Source organism: Elgaria multicarinata, chromosome 3 (genome assembly GCF_023053635.1).
Source record: "Elgaria multicarinata webbii isolate HBS135686 ecotype San Diego chromosome 3, rElgMul1.1.pri, whole genome shotgun sequence".
Lineage (NCBI taxonomy): Eukaryota > Metazoa > Chordata > Lepidosauria > Squamata > Anguidae > Elgaria > Elgaria multicarinata.
This window is the reverse complement of record NC_086173.1, coordinates 16,693,981-16,713,799: the sequence shown is the minus strand read 5'-3', so window position 1 is coordinate 16,713,799 and position 19,819 is coordinate 16,693,981. Positions and strand designations below refer to the sequence as shown.

Sequence of the window (19,819 nt, the reverse complement as noted above, 5' to 3'; positions counted from 1 at the left end):
AACAGTGTCTTAGGAGAGGAGAGAGAGAAAAGTCAGCTGGGCCCATTTTAAGTGAGCAAAGCGACTAGATTTGACAGCCAGGTATCCCCAAACTTCCTTACCTGTTGCATAAGCGATAGGCCAATGTTTAAACTGGTGTGCATTTAGGGGTGCCACCCAATGCACGCTTAAACCAGAGCAAATCTCGAACTCAGTGGGTTTACTTCTGAGTGGGCATCTCTTTATTTTTTGGTACACAGGAGTAGTAAGCTGTGTAAGTAGGCCTTTGGAGAATAATCTGCCCCCCCCCCGCACATGTATGTTAATGACTTATAAATTTGTTGTGTTTTTTAACTTTTTTTTTTAATACAATGTTTTAAACTTTGTAAGGCCGCCTTGAGGTCCAGTATTGGGCAAAAGGCGGGATACAAATAAATAAATATCATCATCATAATCTCGCCAGTTGTTCAGCATATGCAGAACAGCATGCTGGCTATCCTACCACCACCATCACCACCACCTTTACCAGGGGGAGAAGACAGGTGGTCGTCACCACCACCCCTCCCCAACGCCCGATTTACTTTATGAGGCGCACAAAATAGGCCTATTTTCTTTGGCGGACGTATTTTCGGCTCTCACCGAGAATAAATGTTCAATGAACTCGTTGCAACTGGGAATATTTTAAGGCATCGTGTGATTATTTTTACGGAGGCGAAGGGGCACCAGGAAGAATCACTTTCCTTCCTTTTCGACAAATTAAGACCAACTGAGCGAGGGGAAGCATTATCGAGGGGTGCACACCTTCCCTTCCCCTCAAAAACACGGGTTTCTTTTTCTGGCACAGGAACCCGACGGGGCTGTACCCGTTGCCATGGTGAGGAAGAGGAGGAGGAGGAGGGAGGGTCCCAGAATTGGTAAACTCCCCCCCCCCTTCCACTTTACAGGTGATGACAGAGAAGGGGCAGAGCCGGGACTTGTTTTCCCCCCCCTATATCCCCCCCCCCGTCTCTCTTTCCCTCCACGGCGTAGGTATCAAATGTAAAGAACGACTCCGTTCTCTTATCCCTCCGCGTCCCGGTCTCATGGGCGCCTTTGGCAAAGGGATGAGCCGCTCGGCGGGGCGGTTCCCCGCGGCGGAGCGATCCCAGTGCCGGGGCTCGTTTCCGGCGGAGGGATCCGTCGGGGCGGCTGGAGCTGCGGCCCCATCTTGGCTCCGCTCGGGGCGGGGGGAGGCGGCTCCGCAGCCGGCGCCATGGACGAGGCCTACGACGTGATCGTGCTGGGCACCGGCCTGACCGTGAGTCCGACGGGGGGGGGGCTGCCCTGCCTATCGGCCCCCCCGCCCCCTTTGCAACCCGCGTGGCGGCCCCGCCATGGCATCAGCTTTTGCATCCCTCCCTTGCTCCCCGCCCGCCGTCAGCATCGCTGTCATGCCCGGGTGGGGTTGCATTGGCATCGCCCTGCGAGCAGCGCTCTGCAGCAATCGCCGGCCCTTTGTGGCTGCAGCGAAACCCGCGTGTGCGTGGGGTGGGGTGGAGTGGCGCGCGCGCGGGGGGCATTGTCCGCCTCCCTCGTTGCAAGGCGCTGCCCACCCATCTCCTTAGCAGCCCCGGGTCCATGTTGCAACATTTGTCCTCCATCCCGGATTGCAGTTATTCCCAGCCCTTCGGCCTCCTCCTTCCCCAGCCTTCCCAGCCACCTAACGGGAGATGTGTTTGGCTCCGTTGCTGCAGCAGCTCCTGATGCAACCCGACGCCATCAGCTGCTCCCGACAGCGAGAAACCCGAGGCACCGATTGCATGCACCATCCGCTGTTTATTCTTCTTCTAAGCGCCCCTCCCATTTGGGTGGCCAACTCATCATCTGCCTACTGTAGCTCTGCCTTGAAATGCAGACATTGTTAAGTAGGTGATAATGAATGGGTTGTATGTAATGTTAGTCCTGCTCAGAGTAGAAGCATTGGAAGTAATTGCTATTTCAGTTAGACTAACATTGGCTACAATCCATTGTTTATTTCTATGCTGTGAAAAAGATTCCCCCTTACGATTTCTGCAGTTCAAGCTGCTATTTTCTGGTCAGTTGGCAGCTCTGTCCCATTTACCTCTCAATAAGGGCAGGAAGAGGCAATGGCCTCTCTGCAATTCCCATGCACCCCCACTCCACAGCCACCCCCTAATGCAGCTGTTTAACTCTTCGCTTCCCTGCAGTCGAACAGCACACCCCATCAGTGCCCAAGGTTGAAAGGTCTGCAATGGACCGTGTTCTATGCCATGCCCTGAGCATCCCTGCAGCTGGTGCAGATGTTTATCTCACTGCTCAAGCCGTGCACCATCTGTCCTCCATATGCAGTGCTCTGGATCCTCCAATTATTGCAGCCTTCTTCCTGTATTTTCCCCACTCTGAACTTTGTAACTCTATATAAAACCATTATCTGCTAATGTAAGTGCTTCGCCCATGTATTATATATTTAAAAATCATAGCTTGCGTCTCCCCATGCAAATCTTTGCAGTCTAGGAAGGACGTATTGTTTCTCCCCTTGCCATCCCTGTTATGTCAAGTTTCTCCTCTCCCCACTGAAAAACCCTTCTCCTATTTCCCCTTGGTACCACTGTGTCTTCTGTCTCTATCAACTTGACTTTGTGTCATTCAAGGTCTTTGGCAGAACTGGACTAACGCAGGTTTCTTCCAAGGTTAATCACTGTCTTGCTTCTCAGTGTACCTTAGCATGGCCACACAGTGAAATGTTAACCAAACCCCCTGTATATTGTTTTACCCCTGCTCCAACATTGCTGTAGATTGGGGTTTCCTGCTTTGGGAACCAATGCAGGCCAGCTGTTACTGTCCTCGACAGGTAGCTTGTAGCCCCTTTTCTTGCGTGATTGGGAGGGTCTTTCTATAGTTGGCCTTTTGCCCTCTTGAAGATCTTACCTTCTTCCATGTCTCTTCACTCTAGTAATGTCAAAGGGATACAGCTCTAATGTTGGTCTCTTTTCAAACCACCTTCTTTTTCTTGCAATTCCTTGGCCCTAAAGTGGAGAGGGCCACAACTTCTGCCCTGCTCATGCTTTGTATCCCTTGTGCCCACGCACACACTCTCACACTGTCCTCTTGTGCGTGCACACTCAATCTCCTCCTGCAACCCCACTGGGAAGGGGTTAAACCTGGATATCTCATGTCTTTGGACCTTAGGAAATCACCACAGACCAAATCAGACTCACTAGTCCAGTCTTCCCCATCCTGGTGCCCTCCAGATATTTTGAACCAACTCCCATAAGTGCCAATCAACATGGCATCCTGGGATTTGTAGTCTAAAAGATCTGGAGGACATCAGGTTGGAGAAAGCTGCATGCATTAGTCCATCTAGTTCTGTATTGTTGATTCTATGCTGACCAGGGTTTCAGACAAGAGCCTTTCCGAACCCTACCAAATGGCGATGGTGATTGAACTAGGGACCTTTTGTATGCAAAATATGTGCTCCACCACTGAGCTTATAGCCCTTCATTCTGCAACCAGCTTGTCTCTGTGTTGTGGTGGAACAGGAATGGACAAAACCTTTTAGGGAGAAAGCCATGGAGTCTTCTGCCTTTCCTGGCTTCCTTTCTCTGAGCTTCTCCTCCAAACCCAGGTTGTTCATAAATGAATCCATGCAGATACTCCCTAGAGACAGGGCCAGCCCTACCATGAGGCAGAGTGAGGCAGTCACCTCAGGTGGCAGATTTAAAAGGGCAGCAAATTGTTAGCTATTCAGTTTATATATATATTGTATTTTTTACTGCTAGGTATGAGGAAAGGCATTTGTGGGAATTTCTGCCTCATATGATCAAATAATGTGCTTATCTTTGCATCCTATGCACCTTGACTGGTTGAAGGGCAGTATTTTTTGCTGTGCCTCAGGCAGCAAAATGTCTTGGGACAGCCCTGCCTAGAGAAGCAGTTCATTTTCTTCTGGCAAGCAGGCTGCCCTCTCTTCCCCTACTCCCAATGCACTATTAACTGCATAACAAAGTTCTTTGGGGTGGGGGAAGTTTGATTTTTATAGCTTCTTTCCAACGAATCCTTGGAGCTGTAACTTCATGGAAGTGTCAAGAACTCTTTGTTAGAAGGCTCTGGTCTCCCCCGCAACACCCCCTCCCCCCCACTGCCTTGCTACAATTCCTAGGAAGAAGAACCATTTATTAAACCAGTGTAATCTGCCAAGTAGATATACTCAAAGGGGCTTTTTCAAATTGCCATTTGAGAGCAGAACAAATACGCAGTTATTGCCTGGATCCTGCACCACAAATTAACATCTTCCCTTGCAGAAACACTTCTGTTTCACAGATCACCCATTAATTTCCCTGCACTCACTCAGCCATTTATTCTTGAAGGAAAATGCATTTCTTTCTACAATCAACGAGAGCATTGTGATTTGTGTGGAATGGAAGTGTGTGAATTTATCACATGAATTGGGGAGTGTCTGTGACAATACTGATAATTCCCCTGCACCCTACTATCCCCAAGAATGCCTGTGCAAAATGGGACTGGTGGTTAGAGGACTCACATGGAGCTGCAATATAAGGCTTGTTCTTGTATTATACTCAAGAACAACATGGTTGCCATTCCCCTGTGGCTGAATGCCTTGCCACCCTGGTAACTGAAAAGGTAACTGAAAGAACTATCACTAGTCTTTGCCTTGAATCTTTATAGCTGAAAGCTGCTGAGGAGAAATTGGCCAGAACATCCCACAAGCTTTGGCTTCAGATGGATAGTTTTGGCTAACCATCTCAAGGCCAGAGAATTTCGTTGTTACCGCAGCTGTCTTATGGCTAAAATCCCAAGGCGAAGACTTGCTGCTGACCCTGTGTGTGGAAAAGCCCCTTGACCCCATTTCTTGGATTTCCCTGAGACCAGTCAGTTTCTACTCCTGTGCCTGCCTCCCTCTTTGAGCATGCTCCATTTCCTTTTGCAGAGCACACATTGGGATGATCATGATGAGAAAAGTCTATCCCCCCTCCCAAATACACACGCATAGTGTGCTCTGAATAACGTGCTATTGCATTTAATGTGTGCTTCCGGGAGTATACCACAGAGGTTCCAGTGTTCACTATGAACTACGGTGAAGAAAATATAACCCCACCCACTTTCTCTCCTAGGAATGTATCCTTTCAGGCATCATGTCTGTGAATGGCAAGAAGGTCTTGCACATGGACCGGAATCCATACTATGGGGGTGAGAGCTCATCAATTACCCCCCTGGAAGAGGTGAGGAATCAGGGGCACTGTGACTGTGTATACCTATATTGGAAGGAGACCTCAAATACAGTGTGCTTTGGAATTCCCACTTCAGATCTCTTCTCAATCATGAACTTAATAGGTGATATTAGGCAAGGCATCCTCTGTGGTCTTCATAAGGAAGTAATTACAGTATCATTGTAAGGGTTACGGAGATAACGTATGTGAAGCACACTCCGAGAAACTGCCACATAAAGCTAAGCACAGTGTTACTCTGTTGTGCAAATTTTCATGTTTCCTAGAATCCTTGCCAAATGCCTGTCAATAGCACAAAAAAAGTAAAGTTATTGTTTGCATGCTATGTTGCACTGGCTACCAGAATGCTGCTAGGCCAGATTTAAAGTTTTGGTACTTGTTTACATAAAGAACTTAGGATCAGGATACTTAAAAGATCACATGATGCCTTACTGGTCTGTTCAGTAGATATCTTCCTGGTCCTCAGAATTTTAGAGATTTGATCCATCATGGCTCAGAATAGGTGCTGTAGTGTCCACTCTCTGGACCTCAAGCCTCTACAAATTGGGCAAGTGCCAACCCTTCTGAGTTTTCAGCACCTACTGAAATCATATCTTCTCCAGCTGGCATTCGCAGGAAGGTCATTTTGTTGTCTGTATGAACACCTGTTTTTGTACATCGCTTAGAAATTTCTTTAATAGAAGCAATTCATAAATATTGTAACAGAAATTAAAAGAAAGCATACATGTTTAGAACAGGGGGGAAACTATTCCTCCAGATGTTACTAGATGACAGCTCCCATCATCCCTGATCATTGACCATGTTGACTGGGGATGATGGAGGTTATAGTCAAAAAGTGGGAGCTCGTTTTAAGATACTGAAAAAATAGTTTTATTCTTTAAGAAGCCTAGTGCATTTCTGCCTGGTATATTATTTATGGCCTTACTCTGGTGCTATAAAGAGACAATTCATTAATTTAATATATCATAAATACAATTGTTCACATACTGTTAAATCATTCACATTGTGAAGATTGCATATGTATACGTAAAGTTCTTGAAAAGCCTTCAAAGAACTCTGTCAGGACTATCTCATACATTTGAAGATAGGCAGATGAAATCATAGTTGAATGTAATACATTGTATATGCATTGGGCTTCTTAAAGAATAAAACTCCCCCCCTCCCACGCCCAGCATCTTGAAACTAGCTCTATGATTTTATCGTATTTGTGCAATTTTAGGCCATTATTAATATTTTGGACCGAAATGTGTGGGATTTCTTAAAATAATAAAAACTATTTTTCAGCATCTTGAGACTCTCTTTTTGAATCTATTTTGGATGCTTTCCAGTTTTCTCATACATTGTGGGGATGATAGGAGAGGTAACAAACTTTTCTAGGAGAGGTAACAGACTTTCTATGGATGACACAGCTGAAATAGATTCTCCTGCTGCATTTTGGTGGCACTGATACATTGTGTTATCCTATGTTCTAATTGAAGTGTCCTGTCTGAGTGCGTATGATACACTGTTTCTCCTCAATCCACCAGCTCTACAAGCGTTTTGAGATTGCTGAGGGACCCCCAGAATCCATGGGACGTGGCCGGGACTGGAATGTGGACCTTATTCCCAAATTCCTCATGGCCAATGGTAAGTCCAGCTGTAGTTGATCTCTTGGCCTGCTGGCCAGAGATAGGATGTATTTTCCTGAAAGGAGGTGACAGTGAGCTGAAGAAAGGGCATCACTATGGAATGATAATCCGCAGTGCTTAAGGTCAGACCAACAAAATAGCACCACAGGATGTATTGGTGCATTAGCTGGCACCAATGAAGAAGTATCCAGACTCTGTCTCTCATGCGCCACACCTCTGTCTGTACACTTAAGCACATCTGCCCTGTGAGCGTCATGCCTCCTGTTTGCAGCTTCCTCTGATTTTTGTCCTGGGTATAATGCAGTGGGTGTGAAGGTGGATAGAGGGGTTCCAGGGACCCAAATGAGGCTTACGTTCTCCCACGCAGGCCAGCTGGTGAAGATGCTGCTGTATACAGAGGTGACGCGCTATCTGGACTTCAAAGTGGTGGAGGGCAGCTTTGTCTACAAGGCAGGAAAGATCTACAAGGTGCCGTCAACAGAGACAGAGGCGCTAGCATCCAGTAAGTGGGGCCTGATTTCACAATTGCCTGCCACACAATTCTACTAATGAGAGGTTCTAGTCAGAAAAGTGAGACACATTGGTATCCATATTTATTTGCTTTTATTTCATTTTAAACTGATATCCTGCTTTATAATCCAGTAATGGAGCTGCCAATCAGCTAGAGAAGAATGCCACAAATCCATCTAAAACCATTAAAACCAGTGACAGTAGCAAGATCATCCTAGGGCTGTGTTTTTTAAAACTTCTGATAACTGAGCCACCCTTCCTTCTATCCACGCTCCCCCCATTTAAAGTGAGAGGTGTATTTCACTTTTACACCTGGAAAGCTTTTCTTTTAGAGAACCTCTACTGTCGGAGTAGCACACCTCCTGTGTGTCTTCATGAGTCACTGGTATGGACATGCCTCCTTTGAAGGCCGGCAAATTCTGCTCGTACATCAGGGGTGATTGACTGATCTCAAATGCACCTGATGCAGAAACACAGCAGAATTACCCTCCCCACAAAGAGGCTGATGGGCTACTCTGACCTTTCCTCCTTCCAGTCATGCAGACTGGACAGCCTTCTCTGCGGGTGGATACTCCGAGCCATTGATTATTTAACACATTTTATTTCTTGCAACATAAAGTTTGCAGATGACTGTCCTTGGGCCATAATCGCCTGCCTAAACGGAAACATTTCTGCCACATTTTGTTCATTCGAAGTGTGATCTGAGATTCTGGAGTCCAGGGAGTGACTTGATGCTAGTTTTTTTTTTAACGCCTTCCTAGATCCAAAGATACCATAATGATGCTTAGTAAATCCCTTCCAGGCTTGGAAAGAGAGCAAGGGCTCTATCTCCTTCCCTGGAAGATGATATGTTTATACTTGTTGACCATACTTAATTAGCTAAGATTCTTTTAAGGGGAGATGCCATGGCTTGAACCTGGGGCCTTCTGAGTCCACCACTGAGCCAGGCCCAATGTGCTGTCTCCAATCCACCCACCTTCCCTGCTCCCCACCCCTCAGATCTCATGGGCATGTTTGAGAAGCGGCGTTTCCGCAAGTTCCTGGTGTTTGTGGCAAACTTTGATGAGAATGACTCGAAGACATTGGAAGGGGTAGATCCTCAGGGCACCACCATGCGCGAGGTCTATCGACGCTTCGACCTGGGCCAGGATGTCATTGACTTCACGGGACACGCGCTGGCGCTCTACCGCACCGATGAGTGAGTTGACTGACCAGAACTCTCTCTCTCTGACAGGTTCGCCCATCTCCCTCCCTGCCCCTTCATTCTTGACTACGCTCCACACTAGTTCTTCTGCCAGCCTCTTATTCTTGGGTGGTGGTGGATAAGTCAAGCAAGAGAGACTTGGAAGGTAGTCAGATCTCCTTCTCAAGATTGGCTGCTAGGCTTTATGGCAGGGGGAGAAACTTCCAAGGAAATTCCTATTAAAAAATTCTGGACTTCTTCCAAGGCAGTTGTCCTTGGAAGGAGGCAAGCAACATACCCCTGGTCTGCTGCCGCCTAGGAAGCTCCTTCTCACCATGTTCATCCTACCTGTTATTTTAGGTGGGACTGAAGCAGGCTGTTTTCTCTTTCCACAGTTACTTGGACCAGCCCTGCTTGGAGACCATCAATCGCATCAAACTGTACAGTGAATCTCTGGCTCGTTATGGGAAGAGCCCCTACCTCTACCCACTTTATGGTCTGGGTGAGCTCCCCCAGGGCTTTGCCAGGTACATCATCTTGTAGGGAACCAAGGGCATAGGTAGGAGAACTTCTGCCTTTGATCCACTTCTCATATTGGAACTGGTGTATAGGCATGGTCTTGTTATCTGTGCTAACATTCCCTCCCTGCTCCCCAAATTCTGTTCCAAGAAACTCAAACTCTGAGCTTTACATGAGCTGCTCAAATCAGTTATCTGCAAATTCTGCTTAAACTTGCATATCCTGGATTTGACATCTGAGATTTTGAAGAATTCTCATTTTTGGAATGGGTGGACAAAGGAGAAAGATGAATACGTATGAGCTGATGGGGATATTTCCTGAATGGGATTGTGTGGGTGAAACACATGTCTAAGACAAGCACAGAAACTGTACTCCTTGAAAGCTTACTTTGTAGATCCTGTCTGCAAGACATATGGATTGCATGCTACTTCTTAAAAAAAAAAAAGAAAGAAAAAGTATAATTTAAAGATTATTTTTCCAGAAAACTAAAATTCTATTTTCTACCCAGTGCAGAAAACAAACTGCTTTGATAATTGGGTGTATATCTAGTGTATATCTAATTAGAGTAACCCGAGGATGAGCGCAATGGGGGTGAGGAGAAATGACAAAGGTTCCTTTGCATGTTTTGGATTAGCAAAATATCTGAACTGCAAGGTAGGGGCAGAGCAGTTTGGCCCTTTATCCTCTCCTCCTGCCCTCAGGCTCAGCGCGATCTACGGTGGTACCTACATGCTCAACAAGCCAGTGGATGAGATTGTCATGGAAGGTGGCAAGGTGATTGGGGTCAAGTCGGAAGGAGAGGTGAGAACATGAACCTGGTGTCTTCACTCCTATGTGGCAGAGAGCCCAAGAAGGGATACCTTGAGCCATGTCTAGAAATTGCTCCCAGGAATGATGGTACTGGGAAGGCTGCTCCTAAAACAAGAAGAGCCTAACTTTGAAAAGATCCTTCCTGTTGCAAGGGACATGAGTTCCCATTGCCGCTTGCCTTCATTCACTGCCTCCCACCTCCTTCTAGTCCATGTGGGCAAATTTATACAGTTCCTCCAACTGCAGTCAAGGTGGTCTAACCCAGTAAGAGTTTCTGATCACCTGTTTCAGCTCTAACCACCCCCACCACCACCACAACAACAATAATAATATGTTTGGATTGAGGCGGGGAACAATATATAAGTATAAAATACATAAAACTGAATTAAAAACATAGTATACATTATTAAAACATCCTAAAAACATCCTAAAATTCCATTGGATGGGCCTGCCGGAACAGATCAGTCTTTATAGCTTTTGTAAATGCTATAAGACTGTTAAGTTGATGAGTCTCCTCCAGCAGGCCATTCCACAGTCTGGGAGCAGCAGAAGAGAAGGTCCTCTGGGTAATACTTGTCAGCCTAATTTTGGCAGACTGAAGTGGACTCTTCCCAGAGGACCTGAGTGTGCGGGGTGGATTGTACAGGAGAAGGCAATCCCGCAGGTAGCCTGGACCCAAACCATGTAGGGCTTTAAAGGTAAGTACCAACACTTTATGCTGCTTCGCCTGGAAACTAGAGATTTTAAAACTGGTGTTATTGCAGTCTTCCACATCCTGGTGCTGTCCAGATGTTTTGGACAGCTATTCCCATAATTCTTAGCCATTGGCCTTGCCAGCTCGGAATTATGGAAGTTGCAGTTCAACGTATCCGGAGGGCAGCAGGTTGGGGAAGGCTGTTCTATTGCATGCATTGACAGTTTGAACCAGGGCAAGAGGCGTGGGCTAAAGGCTGAGATGGGAAGAATACAGGCTAATAGGATCTGTTGTTGTTGGTGTTTTTTTTACTAGAATCTCAAGGTCCACTGATTACAGCCAGGTGCAAAATAGTAGCTCGGAGGGGTGAACAGAATTATGCAATTAGATGCCTCTGAGGACAGGCTCAGGAATTTATTTTCAGTACTAGAAGTGAGTTCCTAGTCCTTTCATACAAAAATCCACTCCTTTCTTTTCTCAGCAGCCTAATTTAGAAATAAGAATAAAAAGCCATTTGGTTGTTGCTGTTTGTTTATTGCATTTATATACTACCTTCTGTGCCAAGCCACCCAAGGGGGTTAAAATTTTAAAATACTAAAAAAAATGGATACTTCAAATTATAGACTAACCAAGTTCTCTGAGGTCATTGCTGGTTCCTTCCAGTGTTGATGGCATCATTTTGGTCTGGGTTGCTGCTTTTTTTTTTTTGGTCTTCCCTGAGAATAAACAGGTCCCAAAGTCAATTGTTGAACCATTGGGAATCAGAAGGCCTTGCATATCTTCTGCAACTGATCTCAATCTACCTTTGGCCCAATGGTAACAAGTCAGGGTTAAGCCTTCCTTCTAGCTAGCTGCTTCCCTGAGACTTCATCACCCAGACTGTTGTCCTCTCATAAGGTCTCCCTGGAGCCAGGGAGCTCCCACTTTCCTTTTACTTTCCCCCACTGGTTACTTTTGTTTCTTGTTTCATCTATTCCTCTATCCCTTACATAGGGCAGTTAAATCCTTGTAACCTCTCCCCAGGCCTGGTGTGAGCCCAAGGCCCATGGCGGCAGACGTCAGCACCTTCTTTCTGTTTGTTTCGTCCCCATTACAAAGAGGCATATGGTTGGCTGCGGTGGCTACTGCTTATTACCCCCAATATTTCCTGTGCCCCTCCCCTGACTTAGTGTCCATTTGCAACCCTATGTCAAGCCTTGGAGGCATTTCAGGGAGTGAAGATGGCAGCGGCCTCAGCTGCCCAGTTTAGAGTTTCTCCTGTCAGCTCTGGCTCCCATCCCTGCCATTGCTTGTCCCTGCAGAAAGGTGTGCTTGCCTGAACACCTCCGAAAAGCACCTTGCAAAGGGCCCCCTCAGCCCTGGCGTCAGCCCAGCCTCTGCCCATCACCAAGGTACTAAAGATATAAGGGTTGAGATCCCAACTGGAAATACCTTGCCATTTTTGTATCATCTTTGCATCTGCAAGAATTTATTGTCCAGTTTCACTGCATTCACTACTTTCTTGTCCTTCTTTGGGCTAGCCGCTCCCCCCTCCTTTCTCTCATCTATCCATCCATCCATCCATAAGTCACCTGCCCGATGCTGCTCTGCCTGAAAGCTGGTCTAAATGGAAGAGGGCTGTAGCATTAAATTGAGGGAAAGTTCCAAAGGTGTTGGGAACATTTAATCACCCATATCCAATTGACCAATGCCTAATGCATTTTCAGCCTAGTTGGCTTTTCTTTGAGGAATCCCAGAGCAGCTTCAGGGAGAACAAATTTCTTTCCTCTTCCTCTTGGCGTGAGTGCAGAAACTCACAATTTGACAGGCCCAACTGAATAATGGTGGATTTTAAGGCTGGGAGGGTGGGAAACCCACCATGGGGATGCCAGTTGTTGTGGGGAGTGTGATGTCTACACTGGCTAGAAAGTCAGTTTCTGAGTGATACACTCTGACCTTCTAGATCTATGACTTCATGGGATAAAATGCAAGCGGGGGAAGAATAGGTGCCTCTTCCATCCCTCCTGATAATGCTTGCTTTCTTGCCCCAGGTGGCACGCTGCAAACAGTTGATCTGTGACCCCAGCTACGTGCCAGACCGCGTGCGCCCGGCAGGGAAGGTTGTGCGTGTCATCTGTATTCTGAGCCACCCTATCCGTGGCACCAGCGACGCCAACTCCTGTCAAATCATCATCCCCCAGAACCAAGTAGGGCGTAAATCAGGTGAGTGCAGATGGGATATGGGCCTTGAAGAGAGGACCGAGGTGGGGGAAATGGGCACCCAAGTGTCTTACAATTCTTACATCTTATCCAACTGTCAACCTCTGAACAACCCATTAAAGTTGGCCAGTTAAGCATGGTGGACTAGAACCAATATAGGAACAAAGGAAGCTGCCTCATACTGCGTCAGACAATTGGTCCAGCTAGGGCCAGATCTACACCTTGTATCAAATCATTACGATCCCATCATGGTAACACTATACCTCATAGAACACGCAGTGGCATTTATTGCAGTATTTTGGATAATATAGAATAAAAAGCAGGAAATAACACTGTGAAAGTGGTTTACGGAATGTGTAGTGTGTTCCAACATTTATCAGTGCACTTCAGTACTGCTATAAAGCAGTAGTATAGATCTAGCCTAGCTCTGTTTTGCATTGCCTGACAGCGGCTCTCTAGGGTTCCAAGATGGCGGCTTTCCCCGAGGACTGGGAATGAACCTGGGACTTTCTGCATGGAAAGCAGGTGCTCCACCACTGAGCTACAGCCCCCTCCTTTTAATATCCAAAAAAAACAACCCTCTATCCTTTGGCCCTCTATCTAAGGGGGTAGTACTTGAGTATGTTGGGGAGGCTACTAGGTTTGGGCTAAGGGGCATATTCAACAAGCCTTGTGACCCTTTTCTTCTCCTCGCCGCCCAGATATCTATGTCTGCCTCATCTCCTCCGCCCACAACGTAGCTGCCCAGGGCAAGTACATTGCTATTGCTAGCACTACTGTGGAGACAGACTCTCCTGAGAACGAAGTGCAGCCGGCCCTTGAACTGCTTGAACCCGTCGACCAAAAGTGAGTGAAGCAGAGGGAGTCGGCATAAAACGCCGAGTGATCCAGCATCCAGAATGAGTCTGATTTGCTTGTTTATTTGTATTCATTACATTTCTATACCGCCCGTTCCCCCAAACCCTCTGAGGTGGTTCACAAAACCAAACTGAAAACCATGAAATACAATCACAGAGAAAAACATCGTATGAAAACCATACGTTTAATGACGACTATCGCCTGGCGCTGTAACTTAGGACAATGTCCTGCTTATAGATGGCAAGTCTAAAGGATAGGGCTTGCACCCAGAGAAGCAAGATGAAGCAGGAAAATGCAAATGCTTTCGACACGGCTGCACTTTGATTAACAGTGGCAAAAGCTGTTAATTCCTGGGAGATGGTCTCCACATTAGGTTAAGAAGGAGAAAAGAGGGGTGTCATTATATGGTGAACATAAGCATGGTGAATGTTCCAAGCAGGAGGAGGAGCAGTAGCAGAAAAGAAATAAAAACTCCGGCGTAGTTCTCATGAACAGCGGATGGAGGTTGTAAGCTGGTATTGGACTAAACCACTTTAGGCTGCAGGTGGATACTCACATGATTAATTACTGCTCCAACGCTACTAAAGACCAATCGTAGGTATCAGAGTTGAACATCATTTGAAAGAGAATTACACTGCTGTTATATGCATCTATCTTACTTCTGCCTATGGTAAACAGGGTTCAAAGAGTTTCTGTATTATTTCAAAAACCAGTTAAAAGCTGTTTGACTAGAAGTGAAAGAGGGGCAAAAGTAGTGTGTGCCCCAGACTTTCCCAAACCGGCACCCTCCAGACATGTCTGACTGGTCATCATCCCCAGCCAATAGTGGCCATGTTGGCCGGACATGATAGGAATTGTAGTGCAACTCACCTGGGCAGCGCCAGCTTGGTGAAGGCTGGTGTATACCATGGACAGTGAAGTTTGCTGCTTTCAACTGTCTTTGGGCCCGGGAGACAGACTTCCTTACGCATCTTTTCCTTCTTTTCTTAGGTTTGTGGCCATCAGTGACATATATGAACCCACTGATGATGGAACGGATAGCCAGGTGAGACTCTCCAATGCGTCTGTTATGGAGTGTTTCAAAAAGGGAGGAGCATTGTCTGGTTCAAAGCTGACTTTGGAGAGGATCCTGGCTTTTCCCTCTCCCCCCCCCATTCCCCCCAGTTCATGTCTCAGTCTTCTGTTTTTCTCTCCCTGTTTGCCCCGCTGCAGATATTCTGCTCACGATCATATGATGCCACCACCCACTTTGAGACAACATGTGACGACATCAAAGACATTTACCGGCGCATGGCAGGGGCTCCTTTTGACTTCGAGAGCATGAAACGGCGCCAGAACGACGTCTTTGGCGAGGACGAGCAGTGACCACGCCCCTCCCCTTCCCCTCCCCGGTTTTTCCCCATGCAAGGGACCATTTTCCCACTAGGGACTGGCTTCACCCCGCACCTCACCTGAGACTGGCTCTTCCTCCAAATCCTCATTCGGCTATGCCAGACATCTCCTGCCTGGGACCAGTCCCCTTAAACCACAAGGAGAAAACACATTTCTAGCTTAATTTTCCTTTCTCCTATCCATCCCCCTCCCAGCTCCTTCTGCCTACAAAAACCAGACCCCGCCCCCTGCCCCACAATTGAGGTTGGTTCAAAGTTGGTGCAACTTAAATCCTTTGGGGATCCATCTTTTCAATTCCTTCCAGTGCCTGTAGGGATTTGGGGCCGAACCATGTATTATATACAATTGCATGCATTTAAGCACTGCCCCCTTCTAGGGAAACCTCCCCCCCCCCAACCCCAAGCGCTGGACAGAGGTGGTTTGGCACATTTTCTGCTGCAACTCCTTTCTCCTGGAGGGTTCCACTGCATGTTTGTGAGGGTCAAGATGCATTTCAAAGGAGGCAGAATGAAGCACACTTGCCACTTTCCCACTACAATTAGCCCCATCACAAACCTGGTTTAACCTAGAAGCAGCGGCCATTGAGGTTTAAAAGCATGCAATTGTGTGTAGTCTTTGGTTGGGCCTTCATTCCCGCTGCTAATCCCAAACTCTCATCCTTGGCTCATTCTACCGCCCCGCCCCACCTTCGCTGGACAGATCCCCCACTCCACCCACTGTGCCCCGATTATTACTCCTCTGTGCCTCGTAATTTCCTCCCTTGTCTGATCCCAGTGCTGCTTGCTGCTTCCCTTGTGACGGACCTTCCCTGCTCATGCATACAGTCAGCCCTTCTTCCTTTCCCTTTTCATCCCAATCATGGTACGAACCTTCATTCCTGTATCCTGAGGAGAACTGGAATGGCTACCACTACAGTATGAGGATGTGGGGGAGGCATGAAGAGCCATTCCGAACCATCTCTTCCACACATGCTGTCCCTTTAGCCAGTCCCGTCTCCCCACCCTCTCCTCCTAGCCACTTCAGGTTCCCACAGGCCTGTCTGTCTGTCTTGCGTCTCTTTTGTCCCCTCGATCCCTCTTAGTTCCTTTAGCCTCAAGTGTGGGAAGATTTGTGTGTGTGTGTGTGCGTGTGTGTCTCTCTCGTGTGCTGGACATAGGGACAGGGTGGTGGTTCTGTCCCCTTCCACTTGCTGCCACCTGCTGTAACTTATTGTAACTTATTAACGAAGCAGGTCAAACTTTTGTTGACTCCTTGACAATTTAATAAAGTTTGGATGGGGGGGGTTAGGTCTTGGCATGAGCAAAGAGGCCTGGGGCCTGTTTTGTGTCAGAGGCTTCCTTCATTCTGAAGCTGGCTTTATGGTTAACAATCTGTCTGTAACTCTAGGGGGATGTGAGGGGTCACCCCCCTCTGCTCCACAGCTGCTCAGTTGTCTCAAGATAATAAATTCACTTAGTCTATCCCTGTCTCTTGTCTGGTACCGTTGCCATGGGGATGAGAAGGGAGGTCATGCCTGAACCGGAACTCTTCCCAAGTGGAGAGGGATGCTGTTTGAGGAGAGACACCCTGTCAAGCTCAGGAGACAGAAGAAAAAATGCCATATGCAAAATGGAGTCTTGTGGCACAGAATGAGGAGAAGGTTGGAGGTGCACCACAACTTGGCTATGTGCCTCATCTTTTGGAAAAGAAAGACCCCCCAGCCATGTGAACTATGAAACTTGAATTTTGCTTAATTTACATGGCTAATTCTGGTTACAGATTTTCACATAACGTTCTGCTGCTCAAGGATTTCAGAGAGAGGAGCTAAGAGTAAAAAATTGGTAATGTAGGATCACAATTTAGGGACCAGAGTAAGGGAACAGTAACTGGTGTAGAACCTCATGCCTGCCCTCCTTTTTTGTCACCCTAAAATTACTGAAAACCCTTCCAGGACCCAGCTGGCTTATGGGAACTAACCAGCTCTTGACACCACACCATGCTTTATTCTTAGCCCCTCTCCTCCAAATCCTTGAAAAATGACTTCCTCAGTATCACTGGCTGAGAACTGCAGGCTTTGGCAAAGTACTGCCCTAGCTGTATCTAGTAAAGGGCTGCTCTTCAGTCTCCCTCTCAGCTACCCTAAGGTGTGGGAGGGCACTTTCAGGGGAGAATTGATGAATGAGAGTGATTTTAACCACTCCCTTATTTCAAGTGAGAGGTTCAGATAATCACATCTTAAAACAGCAACTTCCTATTATTTGGTCAGTTAAAAAATTGATGTGCTACATCTTCTAATTGTATAGCGGTGTGTATATATGTATTTTAATTAGCCACTTTGATACAGAATGTGAGTAAAGTCAACATTCAAAATGATTATTTGCACATCTAAAAATGAAGGGTAAACATTTGACAAAAATTCTGAATTACAAGTCAAAGACACCATTTCCAAGTGAAGCTGTTTATTCAGAATAGTGGAAAATTCTAAAAACAGGATTCAAGCTAGAAAACATTATAATGACAGTTAGAATGCTGAGCACTCCCCACCCCCAAAAAAGATTATTTTCTCTAACAGAAGCTTCCCAGTTGACTACCTTTAAAAATGTTCATTAAAGACTATCCCATCACTGTGAGGCCTAACATCCTCTTTTTCTCTGTCAGTTTTCTCTTGAGCAGGCTGCTATGAGAGCTCAGTTTAGGGGGGGAGAGAGATCTACATAGGAATCAATGTAAACACAACCAAAAACACTCAAAATGGGTAGGGTTAAGGTTCTCTTTCACTTCAGTGCTTTGAAACACACATTCCCCCCAAGAGAAGATATGGCTAATTATAAATGTCCACATATCCAGGCAGTCTTCACATCCTTTTTATAGCAGGACTTCAGGCAGAAGTTCTGCAGATAGAGATGCAGTGATGGAAAAGATTTTAAATGTGGAATTTCTACATGTCCAAGTTTTGAAGGCAAAGGATTTACAAGCATCTTTTTGTTTCAGTGCTTTGGAGGGATGTCATTTTACCTATAAAAAACAAGCTACATATGTAGAAACTGGGTGGGTGGTAGGGCTTCTCCTGCGACTTTAAAAGCTCAATGGCAGACAACTTTATTAAGCAGATTCGCCACATTCAACTGGTCTGCTTCCGTGATGATGGAAAGCAGGGGATGGTGTAAAAGCCGGAACGGAATGGAACAGGCCGGAACGATCCCATTATATTAAAAAAAACATACCAAAAACAGTGGCATGTGTTAGCAACACTTGGGAACAATAATTTAGGACTAAAACCATTGCAATATTATATCACTATTAACCCCAGAACTCCCAAAACAACATCCAGAACAGAATGGGATAGCCGGAATGGCCACTTCTGAATGAGCGATATTAACAAAACTCACCAGTTATGCATAACTCCATGGCAGGGATGCAAGAAGCCACAAAAAGTGCAAAGAAACTGTTCTGATACCCGTTCCGCGCATAGTGCATATTGCACAAAACGGGTCGGGACAGCAGCTTCCAAGTGAGGTAAGTCAACCAAACTCACCAGGCGCATATGACAAGGTGGGACAAATATAGAAAGCTCCAAAAGTTGCCCCGAAACCACGTTCAGACACCCATTCCAGGCAAAAGTCTGTGTTGTGCAAAACGGGCCGTAACGGCAGCTTCCAAGTGAGGTAAGTCAACCAAACTCACCAGGCGCATATGTCAAGGTGGGGAAAATATATAAAGCTCCAAAAGTTGCCCTGAAACCACGTTCCGATACCCGTTCCGGGCAAAAAGTCTGAATTGCGCAAAATTAGCCGTAACGGCAGCTTCCAAGTGAGGTAAGTCAACCAAACTCACCAGACGCACATAACTAGGTGGGACAGATGTAAAAAGCACCAAAAGTTGCCCCGAAACCACGTTCCGATACCCGTTCCGGGCAAAAGTCTGTATTGCGCAAAATGGGCTGTAACGGCAGCTTCCAAGTGAGGTAAGTCAACCAAACTCACCAAACACATATGACAAGGTGGGACAAATATAGAAAGCTCCAAAAGTTGCCCCGAAACCACGTTCCGTTACCTGTTCCGGGCAAAAGTCTGTGTTGTGCAAAACAGGCCGTAACAGCAGCTTCCCAATGAGGTAAGTCAAACAAACTTACCTCATATATCTCAAACAAACTTACCTCAAATAAACAAACATACCTCAAACAAACTTACCTCATATATCTGTCCCTAGGTGGGACAGATATAGACAGCTCCAAAAGTTGCCCCGAAACCACGTTCCGTTACCCGTTCCGGGCAAAAGTCTGTGTTGTGCAAAACAGGCCATAACAGCAGCTTCCCAATGAGGTAAGTCAAACAAACTTACCTCATATATCTCAAACAAACTTACCTCAAATAAACAAACATACCTCAAATATCTGTCCCTAGGTGGGACAGATATAGACAGCTCCAAAAGTTGCCCCGAAACCACGTTCCGTTACCTGTTCCGGGCAAAAGTCTGTATTGTGCAAAATGGGCCGTAACGGCAGCTTCCAAGTGAGGTAAGTCAACCAAACTCACCGAACACAGATAACACTCACCAAAAGGTATCGGAACATGGTTTTGGGGCAACTTTTGGAGCTTTCTATATTTGTCCCACCTTGTCATGTGTGTCTGGTGAGTTTGGTTGACTTACCTCATTGGGAAGCTGCCGTACGGCCCGTTTTTCCGCAATATGGGCTTTTGCCCAGAACGAGTATCAGAATGTGGTTTCAGGGCAACTTTTGGAGCTTTCTATATCTGTCCCACCTAGTCATGTGCATCTGTTGAGTTTGGTTGACTATCTCATCGGGAAGCTTCCGTTATGG

At 46.4% G+C, this 19,819-nt stretch overlaps 1 protein-coding gene across 1 annotated transcript; it reads left to right on the top strand.

The window, feature by feature from the left end:
* Positions 1-1,210: 1,210 nt before the first annotated feature.
* Positions 1,211-16,478, top strand: GDI1 (GDP dissociation inhibitor 1). Its single transcript, XM_063119412.1, has 11 exons — positions 1,211-1,276; positions 5,112-5,219; positions 6,752-6,851; positions 7,221-7,355; positions 8,363-8,561; positions 8,942-9,073; positions 9,767-9,866; positions 12,600-12,771; positions 13,470-13,614; positions 14,617-14,671; positions 14,839-16,478. Exons 1-11 carry the CDS (start codon positions 1,232-1,234, stop codon positions 14,989-14,991), a joined length of 1,344 nt encoding a protein of 447 aa, XP_062975482.1. The 5' UTR covers positions 1,211-1,231; the 3' UTR covers positions 14,992-16,478.
* Positions 16,479-19,819: the final 3,341 nt, after the last annotated feature.